This window comes from Ammospiza nelsoni, chromosome 4, assembly GCF_027579445.1.
Source record: "Ammospiza nelsoni isolate bAmmNel1 chromosome 4, bAmmNel1.pri, whole genome shotgun sequence".
NCBI lineage: Eukaryota > Metazoa > Chordata > Aves > Passeriformes > Passerellidae > Ammospiza > Ammospiza nelsoni.
In genome coordinates, this window is record NC_080636.1 from 66,942,672 (window position 1) to 66,963,192 (window position 20,521).

The following is a 20,521-nucleotide window of genomic DNA, read 5'->3' on the forward strand; positions in this document are numbered from 1 at the left end:
TTGTCAAAGTACTTTGCAAGAAAATAAGTACCACTTGCCTTTAAATTGCACTAAAAGGCACAAAAGAGTTTTTTTCGTGGTAGGCCAAAAATCTGGTGGACCAGAAAAGTATAAATCAGCAGAGCTTGCTGCCTCTTGCCTTATTAGCAGTGCTTTTCATGGAGGTGTTAACAGTTGCAACTCTGAAATGTGTTCCAATGTCATGAGGTTTTTCAGCAGACTTGCAGGAATTATTAAAGGAAAATGCTTCTTAATGCTCTCATGACCTAATTCCCTGGTCTGTTTTTAATGGAACTGGGTAATTCTCTTTGTTTTCCTTCCACCCTAGTGATAATATAAAGAGGCTTTTTGACTTTTCAGATTCTAGGTCAAACTTTTCTCTTGTGAGGGCGGGAGAAACAGACTTCCCTAATTCTGAGTCCTGGAAAATTTAATCTGATCAAAAAATGCTTTCATTTTCTCTTGGATTTGCAGTCAGCTTAGTTCTGTGTTATGATACCAGGAGCAAACTAGCAACATGTGGCATTTGACTCTGCTTTCACATGGACTGTGAGTGCAGCTTGCAAATTTAGGGTTGAGAAAAAGAGAAGGTCTGAGACAACATCTCATCTCATTACCTCATGTGCACTTACAAATGGCGTGATGAACTTGCTTTAAGAAGTCAAAATGCTGGGATGGGAACAACATAAATATGCAAGTTGTGTTTGTTTGGGGTGGTTTTGGGGATTGGTTGGTTGGGTGGGTTTTTTCTTTTAAATCTCCTCCCTGCCCCACTGCATTTTGTCTGTGTGCACCCAGAGCAGAATCAGCAGCAGCTCCTTACCCTTTCCTTGCACCTCATCTCCAACCTCTCCAGTGCTGAAGTCTGGGTTAAAGGACGGTGTATAGCTTCCCTATGCATCTTCCCACAGCCATGGGAAAGGCAGCACAGAAAGCCTTTTTCGTGTGTAGCAGATGCAGTGAATTTCATGGGGGACTGGCTACAAAAGAGACAAAAATCTTCTTCCTGGGTGCCCTGACGGCTACCAGAGCCTTGGATGGGCTCAGGACCGGTCCCATCGCTCTCGCCAACCTGACAGCTCGCACCATGGCCCGTCTGCTGCCGCCTTTCCCGCGGTGACCATTCAGCAAGGCCTGCGGGCAGCCCTTGGGGGCACCCCCAGCTGCAGCCGCTGGCCTGGCGGAGCTGTGGCGGTGGAGGAGGGCCTGTTGCGCCAGCAGCAGCGGGGGAGGAGGAGCCGGAGCCGAGCAGCGGGGCTGTCCCCGCTGGGGCCGCGCCGGCAGAGGCTGAGGGGAGCGGGTCCCTGGCTGAGGCCCCGCCGTGCCGCAGGTGAGTGCTGTGAGTGTTGTGCCCCCCGGTCTCGCTGCAGCCCATCCCTGCAGCAGGAGGGGTGAGCGGGGGTGCGAGCAGAGAGCGGGCTTGGCCGGCAGGACGCTGCTCTCGCGTCTACTTGGCGCCTTTTTGGAGATAATGATGGTTTGGGTGTTTTAATCGTTGTTTATTCTGAGGGTCGGTTGCTGCGGTGGGCTTTGCGGGATTTCGTGTGCATGGCTTTCTGTACCTGCTGTGTGCAAAGCAGAGCGCTGACAGTCACCGAGAGCTCATGCTGTAGGCGTGCATGTGCTGTCCCTGTCAATCAGCTCTCCCTCACTACCCATTCCAAAACAACTGGAACGAGCGGATCTAGTGCAAACCTTTCTGCTTTCCATACGAGAAAAGTGTATTTTACAGGGAGGTACTAAAATAGGTCTACTGCTGGCTGGTTTCCATGGGATAGGCCTTAACCCTGAGATATAAATTCCTCTCAATGATTTCTCAATCACTGATTTTTGTTGGCATAGAAGGTGGAATTGAAAAACCAAAGAAAAACCCCACCCCACAAAACACCCAAAATCTGTGAGCTTCCCAAAGACCCATGCTGGCATAAGTACAGTAACTACTCACTTTGGTCCTGTTGATCCAAAGGACAGTTCTTGGAGGTAGGTCCTTGATTCTGCCAACAGGGTGAAGACCTGCCACAAACCATATAAAGACAGCACTCTCAGATTCATCATTCACTCCCTGAAACCATTCCTGTTAAACAGAACATTCAATATCCCTGCTTAGTCCATCTTGTCTGCCCCACACGCTGCTGAGAACGGCACTTTCTGGAGCTGAAGCTGTGGCAAGGTGGATTTGCCCTTCTCAGAAGTTATAATTAATCAATTAACTCTTAGAAGTATTAATTATTTTTGTGTCAACAGCTGTGTGACTGATCTGGGATGTTGCCTGTGCAGAGGTGGATGGAGACCAATATCCTTCTGTTCTTTGCTTGCACACAAACCAAGTGCAAAATTAAGTACAGAAAACCACCCTGGGAAAGTGGTTGGTGAAGGGAAGGAGAGAGGCACTGGTAGGTTGCTGGTATTTTCTGTTTCAGTCAGGAGGATTGGCATTTGTGGATTCCCAGTCCCAATGAAAGGATTAAAAAAAACTAAATCAAAAGTATCACCAATGTCATTAAAAATCCTAAAATCCTAAAGCCACAACTATTTGGTTCTGCAAGTATTAATTAAAAATACAGAAAAGTACTGAAAATTGAGTAAATAAGGACTTTAAATAGGAAAGAGGGAAAAAGCAAAACTATTAACTTATAACACACTGAAAGTGTTTGGCTATAGCTCTGTATTGTGCTGTGATTTGGTCATGCCTCAGGCCAGTTTCATATCAGAACAGCTCAAACAAAACCTCATAGGTGTTAGAATGGCCCTTTTCTTTATGGTATCCGCCCTTCCCAAATATCAAATATTTCCTTTTAATCTTGAGGCTTGATAATTGTGATAATCAGCTCTGACTGACTTCCAACTATCTAGCAAGGAAGGCATTTTTTGGCTCAGAAGTTCTGGCTTAACTTCACTGATGTTTTATATGGCCAGAGCAGTGTAAAAGACTTGAAAGAGATTTAGCTGATGGAGAATATGTGCCAACTTTTGATGTAAGGGAGAACACTATCAAGTCTTGCCTCCAGATATACTCCTGCCCCCCTTGATAACTCACACTTGTGAAACTACAGTAAATATATGCACCAAAAAATATCTGACATGCAAAACAGTGCACTGCCATATTTCTTGTTAGAATCTATGGGACAAGTAGTGGACCAGTTAGAGTTGAGCAAATACAATGGTAACTATCCACAAATGACTTGGATCTTACTTCTCACTCTGAGAACTACCTCCATGGGCTATAATCAGTAAAAAAAGAGCCATGTTTAATCAGGCTGCAAGCTGTGAAAAGTCCTGATCTTTATTCAAACAGGCATCTTCACTTTCTTAGATACTCAGTCAATGTGTTTGTAACTAGTAGCATCTAGAGAAAACAGGTTGTTAAAATTGGTCTGAAAATCAACCTGGATCAGTCAAGCTTAAGTTAGGGGGGAAGTGTCCCCTCCTGAAGCCTTAGAAACCTCTTAGAGTTTTAGAAACTATAGTTGTTCTAACTTCATTAAATGGTCACTTGCACTGACATGTACACAGGACCCGTGACGCTTTCAGGACTAATGGTCCTGCTAAGTGGTACTGGCAGCAAATAACATTTAATATGTTCTGAAAGGAGGCACAGATGGAGAAAGATTACAGCTCATGTTTTAAGAAGAAATTAAGAGGTTAGCACAGATAATTGTGATTCTAAAACTCAGATTTTTTTTTTTTGGTGCTTGAATTTCTAAGCTTAATACAGTTATTCAGTTAGTTTCTGTCCTTTGCTCTTAGGTACAGCATACAGAGGGACACAAAAATCATTAAACTTGAAATTTTGTGGGCTGAGAGGATTTTTCTACATGGTCTGTGGGAAAAGACATCCCTGAGAAGTCATCCATTTGGAAAACTATTTGCTTCTCTGTAACTTTTCCCCGCTTATTTCTTTCTCTAGGTTTGCAACAATGGTAAGGGAAGATGTACATGACAGTGAAGATTCTGAACTATCAGTATGTGAGAGAAATGGCATGATTCCCATGCATGAGCAAAGTGAGGTAATTAACTAAGATCCCAAAATATTATTCTAGTCAGAGAGAACTCTCCTTTTTTCCCCTTTTTAAGAATAAAATTCTTAATCTAAAAGGCACTTAAAAGTAAGCATATAGTATTGAGTGTATCTCATATAGATGTCTGTATGGCACATCTTTATGCACATGGTGATCACAGAATCATGGGGTAAACAAGTCACTCCATTCTGAACGCTCATGAGATCTGTGTTCCAGTCATGACACTGAGTAAGGAAAAAAAAAAATGCACAGAGAGAGAGAGAGGGAAGAAACAGAAAAATAATCAGAAATGTGGAACTACTACTGGAGAAGGGCCAAACCACATTATAAGCAGAATTCCATGTCTACAGTATGACAATATGCTGACATGAATAATCATACAGGAAGGCAGATGATTAACTTGTCAAAAATAATGTTAAAATTAAGTGAGACATATCCAAAAATGGTCAAAAAGTGCTTTGGTCATGAATATGGATAAGTAGATGTACCAGTATAAGAGAACAGGTTCAAGGGAATGACTCGCAGTTATAGTATTTCTCCATCTTTACTTTGACTTACCAGCCTGAGACTTCCAGCAATGGATCATGTGAGTAAAGCTTGTGCTGGCCAGTTGTGCTGTTTCTTTCATCTTTGTTTTGTTATTTTGGTTCAAGACTTTGCAACAGTAATTATTAAGGAGTTATAGTAAAAGTACCATCTCACTGGAATGATGCTAATCACTAATTCTATTGTGAAATCCAGTTTGGAAGCAGAACATTAACAAATTGTAGAAAATATTAATAAATGTTTAGTTGTGTACACAAGACAAGCTGAGCCTGGCTTGCTATTATTGCTTCTTCATCAAATATGCAAATATTATTACTGCACAGGTGCCATATCTGTTGGGACAGGAGCCCTGTCAGGTGCAGATAAAAAGGCAAATTTCCTGCAATTTCTCACATACAGTTCTTGGTGCAATGCAAAAAAACAAACACAGGGCCAAAATGCCAGAATTACATCAAAGCTGGGCATTCCTGTAGTGGTTGTTCAGTTAATGTGGTTGCCTGTAGCCAGTGTGGATCCAGTGCATCTCAGCAGACTTCAGGTGGTGCACACTACTTCAAATAAACACAGTGCCACTTCTGAGGGAGTCTCCTTGTTTGCCTTCAGGAGGAACCAACAGCAGGTGCCAAAGGTACTGATGGGAATGCACAAACAGAAGAAACTGCTCTCTTAGACCATTGCACTCAGCAACCTCCAGAGCCAACAGCAGAGTCTTCAATACCTGCAAGAACATGGAGGCAAATATTTGCTTGTCCTCCTCAGGGTTTACTGGCCCAAACAGTGACAAATGGTAGGTAAGAGACACAGCGTTTAATTGAAACGAGAAGTGGTGAAAGAAGTACTTGTTTCTCTGAATGGAATGATATCTGTCCACTGTCCTTGAAAATAATGAATGGAAATAGCTGTGTTTTACTTATCACACCATTGTTTGAATGTTTGAGCCAGAGGGGAAAAAAAAGATGAAACAAATGTTTGAATGTACAGTTTTTGTTTCTCCAGTCTCATATGTTTACTATGGTAGGTATATTTTGCACTGCAAACTATTTTTATCAAAAGAAAGACCTCCTAATTTTTGTCTTGATAGTTTGTCCTTAGTACTACAGGCTTGCAAAGGCAAACTGATCTATTTTATTTACAATTTGTACTAAACTGAAAACTCCCAAAAGAGATGCCTGGCTAGCTAATTATTTGAGATTTTTCCTAACAAAAGACATTTCATGTGTCCTTGATTGCTTCCACAGCCACTTGGAATTCTTAAGCTTTTATGTTTGGAAATCTATTGGTCTTACTTTGCCCCCTGTCATTCTCAAGTAAGATTAAGAAAACTCAAATTTGAAAATGCAGGACATTTATTCAACACATTTTTTTCTTCTCCTTCAGTCTCCTGTTTTATATGTCTGCATGCCTGTTCTCGTTGGGCAACTGTTGGAACAGATTTGTGAACCTTGAAAGAGCATAATGTTTTCACTTATCTTATAATATTTTCACACACTGTTCTCATAATATTTTTCAGGATTTTTCCCCCTCTGTATTATTCTGGTTTGATTGCTGTATCAAGGAAAGTATTTTACTCCAGAGGTCCAGAGACATGACCCTCTTCACAATTTTTTTCCCAGGGATAACAATGTATTGCACAAACACATTGAGCCAAAAAATTATTCTTCAATTATTTTAAAAATTAGACTGGAGCTGCATTCATCAGCTTGAAGATACAGCCAGGCTGTTCAACAGTAGATTTTACTGTGGTTCTGAAGTAGCTGAAGGAAGATAAGCAAATGCAAGATAAGTTAGTGAAAGTCTTTGCTTCAAGTTTGGAACCTGTGAAGTGCTTTTCACAGCAGACAAAGGCTCACTAAATTTATTTATTGGTGTTCATGTTACCAATTTTAAAATATTTTAGCATCTATAAAATCAGAACATCAGTTTGGGCACCATCAAAGATTACCTGCATTGTTATGATTAAATTAATTTTTAAGGTAAATAATTTCATTTCTAAAAGTCATGGCTAACGTTTTTCTTTAATAGCCAAACAAATGTGACCTAACAGCAAATTTGTTGCTAACAGATTATTAACTGTTAATTATTTTTTGTTTTGTTCCAGTTGCATTTGTGGTTCTGGTTTGGGCTGTGGTTTGGTCCATTACTGGGGCTGAGTGTCTCCCAGGTGGAAATCTCTTCGGAATTCTGTTTCTTTACTTCTTTGCTGTCATCGGAGGTAAAATTTTTGGATTCATTAAGATAGGAACACTACCCCCTCTCCCTGCTCTTCTGGGTAAGAGATCCTTCCTTCTTCCTGCATATTTTGTGTTGTCAAGTAGTATCTGTATGGGTAGATGTGTTTGGATTGGGAACAAATAAACTGTGTCCCATTGAAAATCTGTAGCTTTTCCAAATGACTTTTTCTGGTCCTCTCTGAAAAGGTGCAAAATTCCCCAGACTGGAATTGAAATTAGTCAAGGCTCTCTTCTTAATTCTTTGTGGGTGAGAGAACTGTTTGCCTACAGACTCAGTTTATCGTTCTTCAGACCATTCTGTCACAGTTACTTAAAATTTGGGATTAATAATACCAAACAAGAATCTTAATCCAGACATCATTTTACAGTAATCTCTTTGCAAAATTATTGCTGAGCCATTTCTTTAGTATCTCACACAATGAAAATGTTTTCCAAATAAAACATTACAGCAATTCCCTGCTACTGGTGGTACAAAGGATTTCTTTCTTCTCCTTCCTTTATCTCAAGATAATTGAAACCTAAGAAAATAAATTCGCAACAAGGAATAATTCTTCTGCAGAGTTATACTGATTCAATCATAAGGTTTTTTCCACATCAACATCCTATTTTATCTTACATAGAACTGCAAAATAGAAGTGGGAGATTAAAATAATGTTAATGCTGACATCTTTAGAATCTTTTCCGGTTTCTTTCCTAGAGGAGGTTTTATCCTCTTAGATGAGTACAATATTTTGAAGTGCTATGATGTCAGTGGAGCTGGAAATGAAGCTCTAGGTTCTTCTCCCCAGCTGTATGCTGTCCCTTTGCTGTGTTTAGTGCATAAATGAGTAAAGCTGCTGACAGACAGTAAAACTGCTTGGCAGGGTGGGCCAGGTGTGGCTCTGTAGCCTGCAGGGCTGGTGCTGTGCCTCACACTGGAGCTCCTCACACGGCTCTGTCCAGGCAGCTGTGCACTCTTGTGCTGTTTGGTTTCACCAGAGGAAAGAAATTCAAATGAGAGGGAGGGAGGTTTTGCATATGGCATGCATGTATGAACATGGAATGTCACATGCAGGGAGTCTGCCCATTCTAAGTAAGCACACCTCTTAAACAAATAAAAGTATTTCTGACCATTTGGGTTCTGCTTGCTTGGGAGTTTTTTAATTACATCTCTATCTGAAAGTTATGAGTTGAGCATGAAACTGCTTGTCAGACAGGTAATACTGGGCAGCAGAAACTTCAGCATGACAGCACATGTCTCTTGGGTTGTTTAGGACAGAGTTCATTGTTCACATCCCTGGTCTTTGATGAAAACTGGAGAAATGTATGGCTCAGAAGACAAGACAGACAATGTCTGTGAATATTCTGTTTTTACATTAAGAATTCAAACCATGTGCTCTTACCTGCCTACAACCCACTTTTGCTAGGTCCAGTAGAGTGTAAGGTGACTGGCTGAGCACTTAAGCACCTTATTGTGAGTGTCTCTCAGGAAAAAAGGAATGAAATTGGTACTGAAACAACCACATAATAAATTTTAGGTGCATGTTGCAGAGAGGTTTCTGCAACAGGAACCGTGAAGCAAATCAATTAAGATATCCTTTGGGGTGGAGATTTTTGCTTTGTTAAGTAGATTCCCAGATCAGGGTAGCCTCAGTGACTTGGACCTCGTGTAAATGTTGCAAACAGCATGTGATCACAGTGCCAGCCTCATATAATTGTCATGGGGTACCACAGATTAATTATGACACTGTTCTTTTTCTGAGATGTGGTGGAAAGAACAATGTCTGAAAGTTTACTGTCCCAGGACAAATCAAGTTTACAGTCAAGGCTCACACTGAGCTGGGACCAACCTGAGCACAGCGATTTGTTTACTTTCTGGGGTTTTTTAGTTTCCTGTTTCTAAACATGACTAATATAAAATTATGCTACAAAAATGTATCTTTGAGTCATCAGGACTCACAATGAATCCTCTGTAGATCCGTATTTGAGGTCAACTTTTCCAGTACTTTTCCATATGCTTCCAGAGCTGTGGCTTCAATAGCTTTGCAGGAAGTCTCTGCTTTGACAGTTTTACTAATATTTGTAAAATGCTGTGTCTTGCAAGTAGCTCAAATAGAGGATAAAACAAAGTTTATGATTTCCTTTCCCTTTTTTGTCCCCTCTTTGTGTAAGAGTTTCATTGCCAGAGCCCTTGAAAATGTTTAAATTAGTCCATGATGAGCTGGTTTACATTATATTTCCTAGTGAATGCAGAATAATGGTTCCTGTGTTACCTGCATTTCTTACACATAAGAGGATTTTTAACAATTCCCAACTTCTGAGATAAATACACGATATTAGATGATCTTCCTATTTTTGTATTAAAATAAGCTAACAAGAAAAAAATCTCTAAGAATGCAGAGGTGTCTTTGCTTATGCTAAGTATGACCTGTACCTTGTAAACAAAGCTGAGTTCTTTTGACTCAGACTAAAGCTGTGTATCAGCTGATTTATTAATTGATAAATCAGCTGGGTTCTGAGGCCACTTTCGCTGCTTTAAATGTGTTTATCTCTTCTCATGCCTCATGTCTGATTGTTAAAACATGGCTAATCATTTGGAATATAAATTTTTTTTTTCTCATATAATAACATGATATGGTTATCTGTTTTTAAGAGTGCTATACAGGCTTTTCTTGTGCAATAAAAAATCATTTGACAGGAGCTTATTTGTTTTGACTTAAGGCATGCTACTTGCTGGTTTCCTAATCCGAAATACCCCGTTCATCAGTGACTTTGTCCAGATAAACCTACGCTGGTCTGCAGCACTGAGAAACATCGCTCTTTCCATTATCTTGACCCGAGCAGGACTCGGCCTGGATCCAAAGGTATGGCACCAGCCATTTGTGTGTGGCAGACTATACAACAGCAATCAAAAAAACCTAAATAATTGATTCCATTAAAAATATTGAACTGCTCGGTCTTGGAGCATCTGCAAATTAGATCATTACAGAAAGCATAATTTCTGTTGTATAATTATATGATAATATTGGCAGTTGAATTTGTACATTAGGCAAGCAATAAAAAAAAACTGAAGAAAAAAAAATTATTATTATTTTTATTTCCTGAATTTTGTGAGTGGAACCTATGGAAGATGTGTGCACTGTCATGGTCTGTCAGGAGGAGTTTATACATTCCCTGACCAACTCCCTGTTAGTTTATACTGAAAATTTGAAGCAATGCAAGGGATCCCCAGTCCTTGAAAGAGAATGTTTTTGAAATCTCAGCCAACCAAAAAAGTGTAAACCCTGTGCAACTTTTTTAACTTTTTTTTTTTTTAATCATGGCCATTTTAATGCAAATATGTCAATTGCAAAGATGAATCCGGCTGCACTACTGAAACAATGATTCTCATCACTATGAAGCCCGTAGCAGTCCTGTGAACAAAAAACAGTCTCTGCACCCTGAGAAACATGATACTTCATAAATTGATGAAGGCAAGGTTTTGCTTATTCAGAATGGGCTGGCTGAAATAAAGCTGTACCCTACTGGCCCCTCCCTGTTGAAGGAACCACTCAGAGTTTATATAAACTTAGATAAAGTTTGGGTAGTTTAGAACATCTAAATTCATTTCTCTTAACCAAGAAAACCTACAGAGTTGCCAATGCTACAGTTATTTAGGAAAATAAGGTTTTGTCAATATTGAAAAATACCTGTTTTCCTTTATTATCATCATCCTCTTTTCCAAAACATTGAGGCTTGTATGAGCATGAACTGTGTGGTGTTAGACACAGCTTGGATGTCCAATTCTGTAAGACTGCATTTTTTTCTATTCATAACAACTTTTTTTGCTGAGGGAACTTCATTTTTGACTCCTTTTTCTTCCATGTGGTAAGAAAACCATTGCTTGGACTCTGTGTGTGGCAATGCTTTGATGCAGTTACAATTGTTCCTTGTGTAATTGAAACTCTGAAGACATAGAAGTCAGTTTCTCTTAGTCCTGATTATGCTGGGATAAACTGGTCTGGTAAAAAGTGGAACTCACTGATTATACTTTCTTTTTTTTTTTTTTTAATTTCATGTCAAAATTGGGGACCTACGTGTGACTGTTTGTGACTATTAAAGACAGCTCTTTATTAGAAGCAAATATACCAGTTTAGAAAAATTTTTTAAAAGTTGCTGAGCCAAAAGAAGCCTAATCTCTGAATATCAAGTGAGAGACAGCTGAAAGATGCTTGGCTCCTTTTGCAAAGTTGATGTAGGTCTATAACTTTTCATGATTTGTTCATAGATTTTGGGGCAATTTTGGGGGCTGCTCATGCAACTTCTGGGATTATAGTAAAATATTTTGTGGATGGAGCAAATGAAAAGAAGCCAAACAGAATTTTCTGTTACTCCTTCCTGTGACATTCAGGCACCTTATCAAACCTAGATTCACTGCCACACTTGTAATTTTATATCCAAATCTGGTTGGGCTTGGGCTTATCTCTCGTTTAGGCCATGTCATGTCCTATAGTGCAGCTCAGACAGGATTCTTTAACAAGCCATATCAGATTGTAAATGTTTTTCCTCTCTGTAAAGCCAAGGCTTCTGACACTGTTGTGCCTGTATGATTGCAGGCTCTTAAGAAGCTCAAAGCTGTCTGTTTACGGCTTGCTTTCGGACCGTGCCTCTCAGAAACAGGCACAGCTGCTGTCCTTGCCTACTTGTTCCTGCATTTGCCATGGCAATGGGGATTTATATTAGGGTAATGTACTGCCTTTTCTCCTCTATGACAAAAGTGCTGGTTTCCAGGCTGCAGCTCAGTGATCTAACTGTGGTTAGTTCTCTGTGACAAGCAGAGACCTCAGTTCAGTGCCATTTGGGAAGCTGTACTCAGCCCCTCTGGTTTTACCCTTTGTGTCTGGCTGTGTGGCTTATTTAAAGGTCATATTTTCAGGCTGCAGAGGAGTACTTGCATCTTTACTTTCCTGTGTTTGTGACCTGAGCACTTGAAGAAAGAAGGATGGTGCAATCCCTGAGTCTTGAACCACAACAAAGGGGGCTTTTAGGGACAGCAAATTATACCACAGTTTGGACAATCTTCATACTGGAATTCAGAACTTCCATACAGAGAGATACACATAGGACAGCCTTCCTGTCACAAATCAAGGACAAGGATGTGGCATAGTACATTCTAGAGTAACATCCTTGAAGAGAAGACCTTTTCCATCTAGTCCTATCTAAATTGGTGGACTTGGGCCAGACCCATACACTAGCACAAGATGGGTGAACTCCTCCTCTGACACGTGCTGAATTTTATGAGAAGGAACTGGGCTGCTGAGTCATAAGTACGTCTAGACCAGGTTTCCAAATGGGACAATCCAGGTGTCTGTCAGGGAGCATAACTGGCCTGCAGTGGAAACTCCAGTTTTAGCCTGTGGAGCCTTTTGCTTCTAATGTTACTGAGTTGGGCAGAAAGTAAGAGCTGATTGGAGATCTGCACAGAAATATCCCTGTGTGTAATTAGAGGGGAAAGGTTAGGAAAATGCTTTAGAAAAAGGTCTACTTATTTATACTTCAAAAGAATTAAGGTCAGAACATTTTGAAGTTTTTTTTAGTTCAGTGCTTTCTTTTTGAGATACTGAACCTGTGTATTTTCAGTTTTGTTCTAGGTGCAGTCTCCCCTGCTGTGGTGGTTCCCTCCATGCTGATTTTACAAGCTGGGGGATATGGGGTGGAGAAAGGTGTCCCAACTTTGCTAATGGCAGCTGGCAGCATCGATGACATTCTGGCTATCACAGGCTTCAACACTTGCCTTGGCATGGCTTTCTCTTCTGGTATGCTGGTTAATCTGTACATAATGAAATGCAGAACAGTGATGTTTTGGAGAATGTGTGCTCTGTTATGGCTGACTGGTTTAATGGCATCTTATTATAAAAGTCATGTATAGCCTTAAATACTGAGATGGAAATTACCCATGTTCAAAAGTTGTAGCATGGTTAGCTCTGAGTTGTGGGTCACAACAACTTTTAGAGAACATTTTTCCTGGAGTGCTCCCTTACCTGCCAAGTCTGGGCTCTGCATGCCCAACATGATGCTTTGAAATTTCACTGGGTTTGGCAGTGTTCTTACAATGCCTCTTTCTGTGACTTCTCTTGCACACTTTCTTGGCATGAGCTTTCAGAGAAAGAAAGTTGCACCATCCAGTTCTTTCAGGCCCATAGGTTCCCTCCTGAACTCCTTTGCCCCAAGTAATTTAAAGCAGACACTGTCCTGGAATCACCTCATAGGTCTGGAGAGCATGGTTTGAGTGAAGCTCTGTGAATGGCTTACTGAATGTGTTCTCCTTTTGCAAAATAGGTTCTACTCTGTACAATGTGCTCCGTGGAGTGCTGGAGGTCACTGTTGGAATAGCAGCTGGGGGAATTCTGGGAATGTTTATTCGATATTTCCCAAGCCATGATCAGGTAAAAACCTAGTTTAAGAAAGTTTGCAATCAAGTGATTCTTTGCTAAGGGATTATTTTCTTTAGTTAGTAATTTCCAACTTCCTGTGAAGCTGGTTTTGGGGAAAGCTTTTTACAGTGCTAGCAGCTTCCAGATTGCAAACCTATCAAGTGAGGATGTGTTTTAAAGGTGATTATTTATTTACTGCATCAGTTATAATGTATGATCTCATAGTCCCCCCAGCTCACCATCCTGCTCTCATTGAAGGTAGTGGAAATGGAGGAAGGGTCTGATACCCATTTCAGACAGTAAAATAATAATTTATTAGATTGATGCAAGACACATGTACTTCTTTAAGATGTATCCAGTAGGCCTAAGATTTAAAATTAACAAAGCAGATGTATTAGAGGTTTTAAGTGATTGAACATATCGTATTAATTACAATGTGTTACTTTCTATTAAAATTACATCTATAGAAAGTGTTAGATGAATTTTCTGTTGAGGGGTAATTAAGTGAACAGAAAATTGTGGAAGAATGTAGATACACTCTGGACTACCAAAATCGATATTCAGAGCATCTGTTGCCCTCAGTGGCATCAAATTTGTTATTAAATAATGTAAGAAGTGTGATACAAGAGCTAAAGAGTTAGATAGAAATGAGGAACAATGGCAGATAACTGTCTGCTGTGAGACTGAATGAAATAAAACTAAATTATTCCTGGCAAATGTTTGACTTGTCCTTAAAAACATCTGGTGGCAAAGATTTCACCTTTCCTTGGATAAACTGTTGTAATACTTGACCACACAGGTAGAAAATCCTGCTATCACAGAGCTGAGGCAGAGCTGCTGGAACAGAGCATCATGTTCCTTGCGATAAAAATAGCCTATTGGCAATAAAAATTTGGGTGGGCAGAGGGAAAAAAATTATGTTTTCAAAATTTGTATTCTTAGGAATTAATGTCTGAAAAAAGTCCTCAATGAACTGAGCAGTTCAATTCTCACTGGGAAGCTTTGATTCCTTCAGAATTATTAATTTTTGATTTTCTTTTCAAGTTCTTACTTTCAAAATTAAGAGGAGTAACTTTTTTCCCCGTTTCTGAAAGAAATTCACTTTTTTGTTTGTCTCTTTTCTTGGCTGCAGGCATCTTTGGCATGGAAGAGATCGTATTTTATACTTGGATTGTCCATGTTTGCTGTTTTTGGCAGCATCTACTTCGGCTTCCCTGGATCAGGAGGGCTTTGCACATTAGTCTTAGCTTTTGTTGCAGGTGTGGGATGGTCTGATGAAAAGGTGAATGTTTACATAAGAAGCATACCATATCCAAAGTCTGATGAATGTACAGCCTGACAGGAGCTTGAATTTCTGTCTGGAGTGGTAATGGTATATTTCTGAAGCATTAGAGGGTGTACAGATTTAAAAAACAAACAAACAAGCAACAAATCCCCAAAACCCCACCAAACCAAGCAGCACATTGTACATTTTTTTGGAAGTGTTTAGCATTTCCTGTGACAGAAAGTGACCATGTGTGTCAGTAGAGCAATGTGTATGCCAACACAGAGCCTGGTGTACTGATTGGGAAATGCTCAGCTTTTCTTAGACATCTTAAGCCATATGAAGGAGACTTAGGCACTTGACAGTAGCAGTCCAGAGCTTCAATTCCCAGCTCTGGGAGTGTCTGTACACAGTCAGTTTATGGTTAAGTTTACAAATGAGTGTCCAAGATGCAGTTGTGTACATGGCCTGAATACCCTGAGGGTTTGTTCCCTGTGATTTGGAGGAGGTGAAATGAAAAGCAGTGATTAACTATCCTCTCTCATCTTTCCCAAATATCAGCCAGTGTAATTTGGATAACTTAGAGAGCAGGGTGCACACAATAAATGATGATGTAAGGCCATACAAAAACCATACAAAAGACTGCTTTTTAGTCACTTTCTCTTGAGCCTAGCCTACTTCATGTTACTGCTGCTGCCCCACTGCCTTTCTGTACCCTGCTATGTCTGACTGCCTCTTTTGCTTGATCCCACCTACTTTGTTTTGAGGGCATCTTTCTCTCCACAGCTATAGCTGTGTGACATTCAGTAGAAGGAGGGGAAGAAAAAGGAAAGGGGGTTAGATATAGTAGAGTCCATGTTATTATCCCCATTTTGACCCTGACTTTACAAAGATACCAAGGTTTGTTATAACAATGAAAAGGAACTAAGATTGTCCAATTTTAAAGGATGAAAAGCTCTTCTTGGGACTTAACTAGTTAAGGACATTACAACTGATATAGCTCTCTACTGAAAAGCTTTTAAACCATTATAGGAGGAAGAACCTTAAAAGAGTATATGCAGTCTGTAACGGCTTAGTTCTTTTAATCTGTGAATGAAGCTTCATGGCCTTAAGTATATTGATGTCAAATGCCTTAGCTCTTTTTTTCTCCGATAGAGATAGAGGTTTGTGTACTCAATATATTACTGAGGTTTTCCTGCTGAACTTCTCAAAGGCCACTGTCTCCCACTGTCCATGGTGGAAGACACTTGACAAACACTGTCTACAGAGAACAGTGAACATTGGACCTATTCCTGGGACAGTCAAATGGGCAGTAAATAGGCTGAAATCCCTAAAGAGGGGATTTCTGGGGGCTCATTTTTATTTTTTAAATTTAATTTTATTTTGCCAGAACTGAAAAGGGTAAAATAACAAGGGGAAATGAGGCCAAAAATGTGTGTGTATATATATATATATATATATATATATATATATATATATATATATATATATATATATATGTATATATATATATACACACACACACATATATATATTTCCACCTCATTTTCTTTATGGTTACAGAAGTTCTTGTGTTACTGTAACCTACCATTCCTTGGCAGAAGAGCAAGAGGTGTTGCAGGATCAGTCCCAAAGAGAATACCAAGGATGGGACATGTCTAGGCCCTGGATTGATTATTAAGTGACAGAGCACTGCACTTACATTTTCCACACACTCCTGCCTGAAGGTTCATTTGCTATTGTAGAACCCACTTAATGAAAAGACAAGTGCTATTTGATATACTATGTGTACCTTGTCATGTAAGTGGAAGATTCCTGTTTACCCTGGCAGCAGTTGTTTTAGGAAAATTGTGTAAAGTTCAAACGTGAGGAGAAAAGATGGTTTTGCTTTGATACACTCTGTTGCAGTGGAAAGTTCAGCACTTGTTCCTGTTATGTGATTTCAGACTTGCTCAGGCTGACTTTGCTCCTGCTGACATGGAGAGAGGCCTCTGACTGAGTGTAGCATGAACAGAGGTCGTGACTGAAACTTGGGACAGTCAGACTCTGCTCAGCTACAAATGGAAGAACATGTTTAGGCATGCAGTTCCCAAAGGCTCAGAAACTTCATGGCAAAGCTGTTGAAATGACATCTTTCTAAATACTGAAAATCAACAATGCTCTATTTTCTTCCTCTTGTCTGCAAACTGCTCTGTTACTGTTCAAACACCAGTGCTTTTTATTTCTCCTCTCAAGACATCAAACATTTATTTACTAGGACAGCCAGACTCAGTCTGACCTTCAAAAGCTGTGCAACTGATTTTGAATGTTTTAGTATTAGTTCAAAGAAAGAGGAGCAATTCTGGACAATCTTTATGAAACATTTTCACTTTGTCCTATGATTACTTAACTGTTGTGTCTGCTTGGCCATCTTTTTGTGAATTTACAGATTTGTTTTGTTTTTATTGCAGAGAGAAATAGAAAAAATTGTGGCAGTTGCATGGAATATCTTTCAGCCTTTTCTTTTTGGTTTAATTGGAGCAGAAGTATCCATTACATCTCTTAGGCCTGAAACTGTTGGTAAGATCATTCACAAATTATTATCATTCATTCATTTTCCAGCTTTCATTACTGGCTTTGAAAGAATCTCTGTAAAGAAATCTAAAACAAAGAAGATTATGGCTGACCCCCCAAAAAAATCAAAAAGTCAGAAGCACCTATGCACAAAAGCACTGAGAAGTGTTTGTCTGTTGCAGGGCTCTGTGTTGCTATATTAGGCATCGCCCTAGTTGTGCGAATCATAGCAACGTTCCTGATGGTGTCCTTTGCTGGGTTTAATTTCAAGGAGAAGGTATTTGTCTCACTGGCATGGATTCCCAAAGCCACTGTCCAGGTAAACAATCCAACATCACTTTCATTCCAGGCTAAATCTATTTTCTTTAGCAAAGCTCCCTAACTAGTGCAGCAGTAAGCGGGAAAAGGTTCAGGCTCAATGACAACTGAATGTAGAATATTGACTGTTCATACTCTAAAACACTCTAACTGCTTAAAAAGTGTGTGGAGAACCTTCTGTGTGCAAGTGTTTTGCTTGCATCCTGGGCTTACTCTTTAGAATGACAGTGAATTGTATATATACCACAGGAAATGTAACCACTTTTCAGCCACTGCTGATTATTGTGCCTTCACATACAGATTGTGAGAACTCTCAAAGGTAAAAGCATTTCCCTCTTACACATGAAGTATCTGCAAGGACAGTCACATCCGAACTCAGAATGGGTTTCAGTTTGTGATTATTTTGGTAAGGAGTAGTCTGAGAGCCATATTAACAGAGATGCCTCTGGCTGGCTACATTCCTGCTCCTTTATTTCAGTGATTGTCATGTCATTTGGACTTTGCCTCAATAGCATGATTACTTGCAAACAAAAGTTAATAACCAAAACAGGCAAGGCTTATTACATGATCAGTGATATAAATTTTCAGAAGCTTCCACTAGTTGACTATTGTCAGGATACATTCTCCAAGTGAGGCATTTTCACAACTGCAATACACAGTATACTGGCCTATTTCATTAATCACACATTCCCAAGAAATGTGGATAAAATGGCAGCTAAGCAATGTTCTTCACAGGAGGAAGCCACACAGATAAACTCATTAGCTTAGGAAATTCCAAGCATAGTCAAGTGAAAATTGTCCTCATAGGTGTAATACAATGCTTGCTTCACTATGTACAGCCTAAAAACAGGTTGAATGTATTAAAAATGTCAAATTTCTGTGGAATGTTGACTAATGATTGATAGGTTTGCTTTTTTCCTTGTTCAGTGCTAAAGATTACTTTCTCCATCTCAGCAGTGTTTTCTTCCCTGCAGGCTGCAATAGGTTCTCTTGCCCTGGATACAGCAAGACAACATCAAGATGAGCAAAAGGAAAAGTATGGAATGGATGTGCTGACAGTAGCTTTCTTGGCTATCTTGATCACTGCTCCAATTGGAGCCCTGGTTATCGGCTTGGCAGGGCCCAGACTTCTGCAGAAGGCTCAGACAAAGAGCAAGGAGGATGAGGAAGGTGCAGAGGTTGGAGAAGAGGCAGAGGCCTGTGAACCTTCGTAAGACAGACAACTGCAGCAGTCTGGTCCTTCAACCCTGACACTTCTGCTGTGTAAAGGTGGCATGTCTGATCTTGCTGGAGGAACCTAAAACTATCAGTCACCCCTGCTATTTTTAAAGCAGCCCTGGTGGAGTTCTATAAAATATTTTTATGTGAAGATGGTGCCTTGAAATGAAATAGCTGAACATACAGTGAATAAGATGACCTGGCAGTGAGTCACTGAGAAGTTAGCAGTCAAGACTTACTTGAAATGTGTGGGTGGTGAGGCCAAGGAGAGGGTCAGAATTGTTGAGGTGTGGAGTGGAGTCATGAGGTAGAATATAAGCCAAAAAAAATGGAGACTAATGCGAATAACTTCTTGGTGGTTGAAACTGGGCTGTGAGATGACAAGTTATACAACTCAAAGAAAGCAACTTCAAAATAAGTGGTTGTTGATACATAGTGAACAAGTCCTCCATCAGTTAGTTAGTGATTGGTGATTGATCAGTTGGTGATTCCCTCTCCTTCCTCAGTTGTGTTCCAAAACTTGCCTTTCCCTATTGCTGTTCTTCCTCACAGCTGATGCACTCTTTTGTGCCTTCAAGGACTGTCAGCTCTGGTCATACAGCAACTGGTACTTAACATGCTCAAAGAGACAGTTGGGGCCATCATAGACTGGTAATAAAGATGTTGGTGCCAGCAGAAAAAAGGACAGAGCCTGAAAATGAGATGAGGGTTGTGGGATGGCTTAAGGACTGGGGGAGGGTTGTACGGGATTGGGATGGCTGCTTCTTCACCTGTGTGCCTCAGCCTTCACACAACATGATGTCAAGAGAGAGATGCTGTTCTACAGCCAGGAGTAACCTCTGTTGATCAAAATCCTACTCTTGCCTTTCAGGTTTGGTATCACTTGACAGATACCAGCAAATCTGTCTGGCTCCAAGGAAGTTGTTGGTAACTCCATTCTGAGGCACAGGGTCAGTACAGCATCCCTCAAAAACTGGAAGTTACTGTGTTATTTTTTGGAAAGGCTATTAGGTTGTGCCTGTAACTGAGGTGGGCAATACTGTCCTGCAGATTGCTACACTACAGTTCACTGAACTCATTTTACTGCATCCTGTGTAGAATACATTTGATGGTGTCCAGGTTTTGGCATTAGTAAGAACAAATAATTTCTATTTTAGCTTTTAAATTTTTAATATGCAAAACAAAAAAAAAGTACAAAAATACTTTTAACTACTTAAATACTTCTAATGTTGATACCGTACTATTTGCAGATAAGCTCTATATGTAGCCATACAGATGAGCTGTGTATGTAGCTGTACATGCATGCCTTTGTATAAGCCTTACTCTCTAACCAAAAAGAAAGCTTCCTGAGAAATACTTCAGTTTCATAGCCTGCAGTTCCAGCACAATGATAAAAATGTCAGGAAACTTACCTGTTAAGTTTTCCCCTAACAGTTATCAAGTACATTATATTTCTCTTAACTGTGCACACTGCTGTTCTCTCTGCTTCCTTGGGAATGTATCATCTTCAGTTCAGTTCAAGTTTGTCTCCTGACCTGAAAGGAAGATGCTTTCAAACTGCACCTGATGGGTTTGAACTGGAGCAATGGTTAAGGGTGCTGTACTTGGTCTTTATTGTGACATACCTGGCCTTCTGTGCCTGTTCTGACTACTTCACGTGCACTTCTGGTCCTGGCCCAGTCCTGTTCAATATCTTTACTGATGATCTGGATAAGGGGATTGAGTGCACTCCCAGCAAATTCATGGACAACACAAAGTTGGGTGGCATTGTTGATCTGCTGGAGGGCAGGAAGTCTCTGCAGGGGATCTGGACTGGCTGGATCAATGAGCTGAGACCAGCAGAATGAGGTTCAACAAGGCCAAGTGCTGAGTCCTGCCCTTGGGTGACAGCAGCCCCAGGCAGTGCCACAGGCAGGGACAGAGTGCCTGGGGAGCTGCCCAGTGGAAAAGGACCCGGGGGTGCTGGTGGCAGCAGCTGAA

General features: G+C 40.2%; 1 protein-coding gene across 1 annotated transcript; it reads left to right on the top strand.

The window, feature by feature from the left end:
* Positions 1-1,271: 1,271 nt before the first annotated feature.
* SLC9B2 (solute carrier family 9 member B2) lies at positions 1,272-19,223 on the top strand. The gene is made up of 13 exons (XM_059470731.1): positions 1,272-1,330; positions 2,245-2,393; positions 3,908-4,007; positions 5,169-5,352; positions 6,664-6,834; positions 9,497-9,639; positions 11,371-11,498; positions 12,395-12,570; positions 13,094-13,200; positions 14,321-14,470; positions 16,903-17,011; positions 17,188-17,324; positions 18,298-19,223. Exons 3-13 carry the CDS (start codon positions 3,918-3,920, stop codon positions 18,535-18,537), a joined length of 1,635 nt encoding a protein of 544 aa, XP_059326714.1. The 5' UTR covers positions 1,272-1,330; positions 2,245-2,393; positions 3,908-3,917; the 3' UTR covers positions 18,538-19,223.
* The last annotated feature ends 1,298 nt before the right edge of the window (positions 19,224-20,521 follow it).

Bases quoted from the DNA above. Each gene is read 5' to 3' on its own strand.
- SLC9B2 (XM_059470731.1), top strand. From the start codon at position 3,918: ATGGTAAGGGAAGATGTACATGACAGTGAAGATTCTGAACTATCAGTA. The intron at 11,499-12,394 runs GTAATGTACTGC...GTGTATTTTCAG, and splicing joins CAATGGGGATTTATATTAGG to TTTTGTTCTAGGTGCAGTCT. The intron at 17,012-17,187 runs GTAAGATCATTC...TGTCTGTTGCAG, and splicing joins TCTTAGGCCTGAAACTGTTG to GGCTCTGTGTTGCTATATTA.